The sequence below is a fragment of the Anolis sagrei genome, chromosome 2 (assembly GCF_037176765.1).
Source record: "Anolis sagrei isolate rAnoSag1 chromosome 2, rAnoSag1.mat, whole genome shotgun sequence".
Lineage (NCBI taxonomy): Eukaryota > Metazoa > Chordata > Lepidosauria > Squamata > Dactyloidae > Anolis > Anolis sagrei.
Window position 1 is genome coordinate 15,861,627 of NC_090022.1, and position 10,996 is coordinate 15,872,622.

The 10,996-nt window shown below is 45.5% G+C and overlaps 1 protein-coding gene across 1 annotated transcript in view; it reads left to right on the top strand.

Annotated features, from left to right (window-relative positions):
- LOC137096349 (zinc finger protein RFP-like) overlaps window positions 1-6,396 on the top strand; it is a 37,602-nt gene extending 31,206 nt beyond the window's left edge. The window contains exons 5-8 of the mRNA XM_067465510.1: window positions 851-873; window positions 1,445-1,563; window positions 3,550-3,582; window positions 5,335-6,396. Coding sequence (XP_067321611.1) covers window positions 851-873; window positions 1,445-1,563; window positions 3,550-3,582; window positions 5,335-5,852 — 693 coding nt within the window. The 3' untranslated portion in view covers window positions 5,853-6,396. The remainder of the gene's footprint in view (window positions 1-850; window positions 874-1,444; window positions 1,564-3,549; window positions 3,583-5,334) is intronic.
- The last annotated feature ends 4,600 nt before the right edge of the window (window positions 6,397-10,996 follow it).

Sequence of the window (10,996 nt, forward strand, 5' to 3'; positions counted from 1 at the left end):
AGGAGTGTTGTAGATTATTGCATTGGCAGAGCCCTGGCTGATTTGCAAATGATTTCCTGTCACTCGTCTATCCAACAGAATCAGTTCACGCACATGCTTCATTTTGTTATGTCTTGGACATGTGTTATCCAAAAAAGACCATCACTCCCCCCCCCCTCCACATAGATATATGAAATCATATTTTTTTAATTAACAAAACACATCCAGCTCTTTCTTTCTTTCCATTTTTTTCTAACTTCTTCACTGTTGCAAAACTTTGCACAATCGAACTGCCAGCTCCCATATATTACCATTCTGTTTCTACAACTCAGAATGTGACAAAGTCTCCTTCTCTGGAGGTTTTTAAATAGAAGACGGATGGCAGTCTGGTCGGAGTGATCTGATTGTGTATTCTTGAATTGCCTCTGGTTGGACTGAAGATATCCAGATTCCTAATATACTGGGCCTTGCATTTGGTGGCTCAGCCAAAATGCTGTCTGCAAAATAGTGCCAGTGGTTACATAGATCTACCCATCTCCTCCTTAGTTTGTGGAGGGAGTCCTGCTTTGCCCTCCTGGGCTGTATGGCCATCTGGTGGGAATGCTTTGATTGTGCATTCTTGCATTGCATCTGGTTGGACTGAAGAGATCCAAATTCCTAATATAGTGGGGCTTGCGTTTGACCTGTATTTTGGTGGCTCAGCCAAAAGGCTGTTTGCAAAGTAGTGCCAGTGGTTACATAGATCTCCTTGCCTCCTCCTTAGTTTGTGCTTCAGTTATTTCTATTAGTTGGGTACCCTGTTGCTTCAGATATATGAGCGCGGTCTCCATGCAAATGCCTCTGCTGAGTTCTTTCTTTCCTTCATTTACAGAATATCAGGAGTGCCTTGCAGGGGTAAGTTATTTTCCTCTCCTCCTCCAACTAAAACTCAGATTTCCACATGAAATACGTGACTCTCAAAAGCAGGGGCACATTGCAGGAGTCTGTGTTTGGCTGGTGTTCACAGGCAGAATTGGACTTGATGGCCAATGAGACTCCTTCAACTCTATGATTCTGCGGAGCATCTACACTCCAGAATTAGCGTGATTTGATAACAACAACAACTTTAATTTGTTATTCACCTCTCCTCACGATTTGAGGCAGGACACAATCCAGCCAAAGCACATCCCCATGAATACATACCATAAAATGCATACATGACAACACACCATCACAAAACATATATCTTAAAATGCACAATTCAAGAATTCAAATGCAGTGCCAAGAGAATGTAAATTTAAAGTTTACAGTTTGAAATTGTCTTGAACAGCCATGTCTCAATGGTGTGGAATCCAGGCACCAGCGCTCTTTGGCAGAGAAGGCCCCGTAAATGATTACATAGCACTGAGCCATGGGAGAGTTAAAGTGGTGTCAAACTGCATTCATTCTGTTTGTGCATCCTCTGATATTGTTCTTTCTCCTCCAGGTATAAGAACAAGGAGGAATTTGAGACTTCTGCAGCCTTTCCTTCTGCCCTGAAGTGGAAGATCTGGGACTTCTGTGATATCAATCCCTTTCTGAAGGGTGTCATGAAGCAATTCAGAGGTAAGGGAGAATGTCTGCAAGGATTTTCATGAAATGTGACATTGGTCTGGAAAGGGAAAAAAGTTCCAAAACATTTGGAAACTTACTGCCACTATTAGAATGCCAAGCGAAACAATTTCAAATGTGAAACAAAATTGTATTATTTTCTGTATTAATTTGTTCGGTACTGTTTCATTATCCAGACAGGAGAAGATTATTATGATTATGATTATGATTATGATTGTACTGAAGCACAGTATATCACAACAAAAACACAGTATATCACAAAATCGCAAGTCAAACACTTCATAAGCTTCTAGGACTGTGTGATGTATTTTTGAATGATGCGTGCAGATCCAAGTAAAGTGGCCTTTTGCAGTTCATAGATCGTAATTTTGTCAATATTTATTGTTTCCAAATGCCAGCTGAGATCTTTTGGCACTGCACCTATTATATATTTATATTTTTATCCCGCTTTATCTCCCCGAAGGAGACTCAAAGTAGCTTGAGGTATGAGGTAATTAAACCATTTCCCCCTGTTTTCCAGTTATTTCCTCCCACCCATGTCACCATTGTCAAAACAACAATCACTTATGATATGGGAAAGGGGGGGGGGAATAATCAGAGAAAACAGGGAAAACGGTTTTCCTCCTTCAACTTGCCCAACATCTCCCTGCCCATAAAATGGACTGTCCTTCTCTGTCTAGGCCCCATTTGGAGTCCTCCCAGATCATGGAACAGTGCCATTTTTTCTTTTCCATTTTATTTCAAGTGTGGAATCACATTTCAGATGTGAAGCAAAACAAAATGAAAATGGAGATGACCCCGATAGGCCTTACTCTGGTTCATGTAATTGTGAGAACTGATTGGGTACAAGCTGAACATTTCTTTATCAGCAATCCGTATATTTCATGATCTTGATTCAAAGGGGAATATGAACATTGGACAGCCAGCCCTCCGCATTCGCAGGGGTGAAGGATGTGGCATCTCCAGGAAAAGGGGGGAAATGTGGTTTAAAAAAACCCGAGGGGATGCTGAGAAATGTCTGGGGCCCCTTTTACGCTGCCATATAAAATCCATATTATCAAAACCGAGAATAATAATAATAATAATAATAATAATAATAATAATAATAAGGTTTGTTTGTATCCCGCCCCTCTTCCAAAAGGGACTCGGGGCTTTCAACAATAAATACAATAAATCATAGAGCACTGACAATTGTCACATATCACTTAACGCAACAAAAACACAATAGTATAAACATTAGTAAAAACTATTTTGCCCTCTAAAAACAGTAGAAATATACATGCCGTTGAAAAACAGCCAGTTCCTATGATCAGGATATCCAACATTGTGCGTTATAATTCTAACAGCCATTCAAGTCCTGTCCGCTAAGGTGGTTAATGCTCTTAGCCATTATCAAAAGCCTGCTGGAATAGCCAGGTTTTTAACTCCTTCCTGAAAAGTAAAAGACTGGGAGTTTGCCTCATTTCCTTGGGGAGGGCATTCCAGGGTCAGGGGCCACTGCCGAGAAGGCCCTCTCCTTCGTTCCCACCAACCTCGTTTGGGATGAGGTGTGATCGGTAGGATGGCCTCCCTGGCTGGTCTTAAGGCCCGAAATAATCCACACTATATGCTCTGAGCTGGAATATATAAATCTACACTGCCATATAATCCTATTCAAAGCAGATAATCAGGATTTTATATGGCAGTGTCGAAGGGGCCTAGATTGCCCAGTGAAAAGTTGAGCATCTGGAAGAAGTTGCACTTGGAGGACAAGAGATTCTTCAAGAGGTGTTCTCTGTAGGTATCTCTAGTCCCCCAGCATGACATTACAATTGAGTCACTCTGGAGGGGACTTGGAGACTCCCAGAGAGAACATTTTGATCAATGAGACGTAACTCTCTGTGAATGAAGTCACACTACATCCCTCTTGTGTTGTTTCCTCCTGGGTTTCCGAGAGTCACCATGTTGTGCGAAGTCTCATTCTCCCCTTTCTCTCTCCAGCCTCTCTGGAATCTGAGCTTCAGCAGCAAAAAGGTAAACAAACAAACAGATTTTTTCACAGAGGCTTGCATTGAGGCCGAGAGAGTGGAGTGTGGTTTGCCTGTCTGAGAAGATTTTTAAAGCTCTGAACAAATGGCATGTCCATGGATTCTGTATAGATTTCCCCAAAGAGTGTCAAAATAACCTGAACACTGGCTTCTTATGGCTCTTTGCTTCAAGCTTATTTTAGTGGTGCACTTTATTTATTTATTTATTTATTTATTTATTTATTTAAAACATTTATATTCTGCCCTTCTCAACCCAAAGGGGACTCAGGGCAGAGCACAGCATATATATGGCAAACATTCAATGCCTGGGCATGAATTCATTATATGCATACATAAACATTAAAAACATTTGTCTTAATATTAAAATACACTGTTTAAAACCATCTTGATTATATGTGTCAAATCTAATTGCCCTGTTAAGGTTTCTTATCACTGCTTTATTGCCCTGTCCTGAAAGCTTGGTCCCACAGCCATGTTTTTTCCATCCTTCTGAAGGACAGGAGAGAGGGGGCCAATCTGATCTCACCAGGAAGGGAGTTCCATAGCCGGAGGGGGGGGGCAATCACAGAGAAGGCCCTGACTCTCGTCCCCACCAATCACGATTGCGACAATGGCAGGACAGAGAACAGGGCCTCCTCAGAGGATCTTAATCTTCACAATGGTTCATAGGGGGAGATGAGTTTGGACACGTACATTGTTCCGGGCCCATTTAGGGCTTTATAGGCCAAATCCAGCACTTTGAATTGTGCCCGGTAGCAAACAGGCAGCCAGTGGAGCTGGCGTAACATGGGAATTGTATGCTCCCTGTATGCCGCCCCCAGCTATTAACCTGGCTGCCTCTCACTGGACTATCTGAATCCATTAAAACCAGACGAGCAGGTGCTCTCATTACATCTTCAGAGACTGCATTAATTGTGGCGTCCGGGTCGGAGCAAATCAGAGCAACTTTAACCATGAAGAACCGAGCAAAAACCTCACAGCGAGCTGTCGAATGAATCCATATTATCAAAACAGATCCCCGTCACAGGTGGCGGGGATCAAGAAACCTCTGACCGTTCAAAACAGCTCAGCTGGACAATTCCTTGTAGACGCAATGTTGGCCGCAATGTGAGATTTACTTGCAGCCTTCACTGCTACGGAGTACACGCTTGCATAGGCGCACACCCATGTTTGGTCTGACTCGCTGCAAGATGTCCACCACATGCCCTCTAGACTCCTCTTCATTGGCTTCATCGCTGCCAGCTCCTCCTTGAATCCAGGGGCTCACTCCAGAGCGATTGTGTCTATTGCCATTATGGATGATTAGTATTTATTTATTTATTTATTTATTTCTTGCATTTATTGACCGCCACTCTCAGCCCTAGGGGCGACTCGCGGCGGTGAACAACAACATAGAAAGACCGTATGCCTTCAAATTCTGGCAAACCAAGACTATTCCATCGTAGGGTTTTCTGGGGCCAAGAGTGTGATTGGCACAAGTCTACCCAGTGGGTTTCCATGACGGAGGGCAAATTCAACCCTGGTCTCCAGAGGGAGAGTAGCATAGAACCAATCTAGATTTGAGAGGGCAAAGGAATATCTCCCTGTCATGTTTTTAGAATCAGAGATGGAAGCTGATCTCCCATCAGTTTACCTTTTCTTTCTGTCTGTCTGTCTGTCTGTCTGTCTGTCTGTCTTTCGCTCTTTCGCTCTTTTGTTCTTTCTCACTTCACCCCTGACCTGTTTCCACCACCAACAGCACATGTGACTCTGGATCCAGACACAGCCCATCCTCAGCTCATCCTCTCTGAAGATCGCAGACGTGTGAAACATGGAGAGAAATGGCAAGATCTTCCTGACAATCCTGAGAGATTCAATGATTATGCTTTAGTGCTGGGCCAGGAGGGATTCACGGGAGGCAGGCATTTTTGGGAAGTCCTTGTGGGGAGTGAGGAAGGATGGTCTGTAGGAATTGCCAGAAAGTCTGTGCAGAGAAAGGATCCACACTTTGGCCCTGAGGCTGGGACCTGGGAAGTGGGAAAGTGGGGGAGTTCATACAGGTTCTACTCCGACAACGATGTTACCACATCTCTGACTCTGAACAAAGAGCCCAAGAGGGTCCGAGTGTCTCTGAACTACGAAGGGGGTCGGGTGGCCTTTTACGATGCAGACTCAGCAGCCCTGATCTTTGAATACCCTGCAGCCTCTTTCTCAGGAGATACCCTCCTTCCCTTCTTTTATGTGAGTAATAAAAACCAACTGGAGCTCTCTCCCTAAAGATGGAGAGCAAAGTTCAAAGACTCACACCAGCTGAGACACAAGAGGACATTTATCTCCAGAGATCTGGAACTGTTAATTCTTTTTGCTCTCTTTCTGAAGCCTCTCTGTGCTCCCTTTACATATTTGTGAAAATTTGTGAGGCTGGAGTGTAAATGAAGAACCCATTGCTCATGGGAGTGCTCAGCTCATGGATCAGCCGGGGACTTCTTCCTCCCATTTGCAAAGCCCAGCTACAACAAGAACAATGAAGAAGGAATAAAAGGCCCAAATCATTTTTAGTTAAGAACTCCATTTATTGGAATTCAGTAGTAAGTCTATTTGCTCCTTCCTTTCCTGGTGTTTCCCAGGGATGTAAGTATGTTTCAATATGATCCCTTGTGCCGCTTGGCTTTCTGAACGCAGCTTGGACATCTGGCCTTTTTCACTCTGTATATAGTAAAATACTTGTTTTGATAATGTTTGAGTATCACTTGTTTCATACGTGGAAGATCAATGCAGTGGTCCCACTTGTCCGAAATCTTGGGTCTCCTGCTGTGCCTGAGCTCTGATTGATCTACTGAGAACATGCATGGATGAAGGCAGGATCAGAAATGGTTTTCTTCAGCAATGGCCAAAGTGGATGCTGGGGGACACAGCGTAATCCCACATCTGACGTGCCTCCCAGTCACAAGGATGGGTATTTTATAGTCATTACGAAGAGTGGACATGTGCTGTGATTGGTGCAAATGACAATCCTCAATCTATTGGTTCAAAGGTACACTCATTTATGGTTTGTAATTGGAGCACAGTGCAGAATAAACTGGCATTGGTTAACCTTGAAGCTGCCTGCTGTCTGGTGTGTTCTCTCCACTCTGAAAACGGGAGCGTTTGAGAATGGAGTGCTGTTTGGGTCTTGGGATGATGGGCGCTGGTGGATTTATTCCTGGGGATATAGGTCTCATGGTATTCCCAGATTCGAGACAATGTGTGGCCAGGTGTCCTAATGAGTTCAGAGATTAAGGGGCCTACGTAGATCTTCGTAATACAGGGAAACCAGCTGATGGCTTCTCCCTGTTTGTTGTGAAGCTCCAAGTTAGGGGGAGTGCAGTTTGGTCCTTTGGACAATGTATGTTGGTGGGTTTATTCTTGGAGATAGAGGTCCCACGGCATTCCCAGAAATGGGACAATGGGTGTCCAGGTGTCCTAATGGGTTCAGAGATTAGGACAAAGGGTGGGTTGATGGGCTTAAGGTGTCTGCCAAGACATGGAAACCGGCTAACGGCTGCTCCCTGTTTGTTGCAAAGGTCCAAGTCAGGGGGGAGTGTAGTGCGTATGCATTGAGGAATGAGGGAGAACCTGGGGAAATGGCCCTGCTTGATTTTTGGGGAATTTTGGACTGGCAGCCAGGATACCTCCTTAGATCATCCATATGAGCCCTGGTTGATCCACTGAGGTTGGGGTTCCGTTTTGGGGGGAGGGAGTCGACAACAAGCTTTTTACAGTCCAGAGAACATATTGCATGTTTGCACAACTGTTCATGTGAGACAACAGTCAACATACAGGTTGAGCATCCCAGATCTGAAATTCCACAATCTGGAAAACTAGGAAGCTTTCCATATCGGCAGCTGAGACAGTGACACTATTGCTTTCCAATGGAACAGGTGGCCTTCCAAATGCTTTCAAATCACACACACACCGTGCTGGGAATCATGGGCATGGGGAAGCATGCATTGAGCACCTATTATCAGGAAAATGGAGCCCCTGGTGGCGCAGAGGGTTAAACCCCTGTGCCAGCAGGACTGAAGACCCACCAGTTGCAGGTTCAAATCCGAGGAAAGTGTGGTTGAGCTCCCTCTGTCAGCTCCAGCTCCTCATGCGGGGACATGAGAGAAGCCTCCCACAAGGATGGTAAAAGATCAAAACATCCTGGCGTCCCTGGGCAACGTCCTTGCAGATGGCCAGTTCTCCCACACCAGAAACGACTTGCAGTTTCTCAAGTCGCTCCTGACACGACAATAAAATAAAATTTTAAAAATCAGGAAAATATGAAATATTCTAAAATTCAAACTTGTCCATAAGGGTGAGTGGGATAGTGACATCTTTGCTTTCAGAGGATTCAGTGTACACCTTCCAGTATTTTCTGTTGGTCATGGGAGTTCTGTGTGCCAAGTTTGGGTTCAATTCCATCATTGGTGGAGTTCAGAATGCTCTTTGATTGTAGGTGAACTATAAATCCCAGGAACTACAACTCCCAAAATCAAAGAAATCCCCACCCCCACCCCCACCAGTATTCAAATTTGGGTGTATTGGGTATTGGTGCCAGATTTGGTCCGGTGAACGAAAACACATCCTTCATATCAGAGATTTACATGATGATCCATAACAGTAGTGAAATTACAGTAACGAAAATAATGTTATGGTTGGGGGTCACCACAACATGAGGAACTGGATTAAGGGGTTGCAGCATTAGGAAGGTTGGGAAACTTTTGAGGTCAACTCTGCATCTCTTCTTTGTTTAAGCTCCTTTTCATCCATGCTATTGCACCCTACTATGCCCTTGTTTTCTATAAATTCTGGGCACAACTGAAGAGAGATATTGACAAGCTGGAATGTGTCCAGAGGAGGGCGACTGAAATGATCAAGGGTCTGGAGAACAAGCCCTATGAGGAGCGGTTTAAGGAGCTGGGCATGTTTAGCCTGAAGAAGAGAAGGCCAAGAGGAGACATGATCGCCATGTGAGAAGAGGTCATAGGGAGGAGGGAGCAGCCTTGTATTCTGCTGCCCTGGAGACTACAATGCAGAGCAATGGCTTCAAACAACAAGAAAGGAGATTCCACCTGAACATTAGGAAGAAAATCCTGGCTGTGAGAGCTGTTCAGCAGTGGAACTCTCTGCCCCAGAGTGTGGTGGAGGCTCCTTCTTTGGAAGCTTTTAAACAGAGGCTGGATGACCATCTGTCGTGGGTGCTTTGAATGCAATTTTCCTGCTTCTTGCAGAATGGGGTTGAACTGGATGGCCCATCAGGTCTCTTCCAACTCTATGATTCTATGAAATGCTTTTACTATTTGGGGAGGAATCTCCATAACAGTGGGTGGCTGCTTTGGCATGGGGAAGACTACGTATAACCTGCTCCATCCACACTGTCCTGTGGATGGAGCAGGTGCTGAAGCAACATGACAGGGGTGAAGAGGCAACCATCATGAAAGCCACCATCCTGGATTGTCTCAGCGATGCCCTTTTCCAGCTCGGTGACATACACAGGGCGATGGAGCTTGCCAGGCTGTGGATCTCTCTTGACCTGAACCATGAGAGGCCCCGCTCACAATCCCACCTGCATCGCAAGCGCGATTGGTGGGGACAAGGGATAGGGCTTTCTCGGTGGTGGCCCCTCGACTCTGGAACTCTCTCCCTAAGGACATCAGGCAGGTCCCGTCGCTAGCAATCTTTAGGAGGAGCTTGAAAACGTGGTTGTTCCCGTGTGCCTTTCCAGAATAAGGAAACTCCTAGCATTACGTCCCAACGCACTTTATCAGAGATCCAGGATATCTGCATGCCCATCCCCGCTCCAAACACCCCACCTTGTATATATTTCTGATGGTCTTATGAACCCCTTTGGCAGAGAAGGCTGAAGATCTCTTCGGCTGTCCTTCTCTTCCTTTTTGGAAACAGATGGCAAAACTTCCCACCAAAAGCCCTCCTCCGGTATGATTGGCCTCTCAGCCAAGGGGAGGGCTGTTTCTGAGACTCCAAGCAGGGAGCGGGGAGCAAGCATGCTCTGCGCATAGCAGTGTGGTGCGCACATGCAGGAGAGTGTGTGAGGCTGAAAGGAGGCTGAGGCCAATGAGCCCCTTCAAGGCATGGGAGTTCTGTGTGCCAAGTTTGCTTCAATTCCATCATTGGTAGGGTTCAGAATGCTCTTTGATTGTAGGTGAACTATAAATCCCAGCAACTACAACTCTCAAATGACAACCCCACCAGTATTCAAATTTGGGCGTATGAGGTATTTGTGCCAAATTTGGTCCAGGGAATGAAAATACATCCTGCAAATCTGTTGGGAAGAGAGGCGGACAAATGTCAGCGTGCTGGAAGAAGCAAAGCCCACCAGCATTGAAGCGATGTTCCTCCGCCATCAACTAAGCTGGACCAGCCACGTTGTCTGAATGCCCCATCACCATCTCCCAAAGCAGTTGCTCTACTCCGAACTCAAGAATGGAAAACAGAATGTTGGAGGACAGGAAAAGAGATTTAAAGATGGGTTCAAAACTGTAGCATTGACACTGAGAACTGGGAAGCCTTGACTCTTGAGCGCTCCAGCTGAAGGTCAGCTGTGACCAGCAGTGCTGTAGAATTTGAAGAGGCGTGAATGGAGGGCGAAAGAGAGAAACATGCCAAGAGGAAGGCGCGTCAAGCCAACCCCGACTGGGACCACCTTCCATTTGGAAACCAATGCCCTCACAGTGTGAGAACATGCAGATCAAGGATAGGGCTCAACATCACCTACACCGAATTTGGAGGACAATCTTACTCGGACAATGAGGGATCGCCTAAGTAAGAATGAAAATACATCCTACATATCAGATATTTACATTGCTATTCATAACAGTTATGAAGTAGCAACAAAAATAAGAAGAAGCAAAGACCACCAGCATTGAAGCCAGGCTCCTACGCCATCAACTCCGCTGGACTGGCCACGTTGTCCGAATGCCCCATCACTGTCTCCAAAGGAGTTACTCTATTCCCAACTCAAGAACGGGAAACGGAATGGTGGTGGACAGGAAAAGAAACTGAAAGATGGGCTCAAAGCCAACCTTAAAAACTGTGGCATAGACACTGAGAATTGGGAAGCCATGGCCCTTGAGAGCTCTAGCTGGAGGTCAGCTGTGACCAGCAGTGCTGTAGAATTTGAAGAGGCACGAATGGAGAGCGAAAGAGAGAAATGTGCCAAGAGGAAGGTGCGTCAAGCCAACCCCGACCGGGACTGCCTTCCACCTGAAAACCAATGCCCTCACTGCGGGAGAAGATACAGATCAAGAATAGTTACTCTACTCCCAACTCAAGAACGGGAAACGGAATGGTGGTGGACAGGAAAAGATATTGAAAGATGGGCTCAAAGCCAACCTTAAAAACTGTGGCATTGACACTTTGAATTGGGAAGCCGTGGC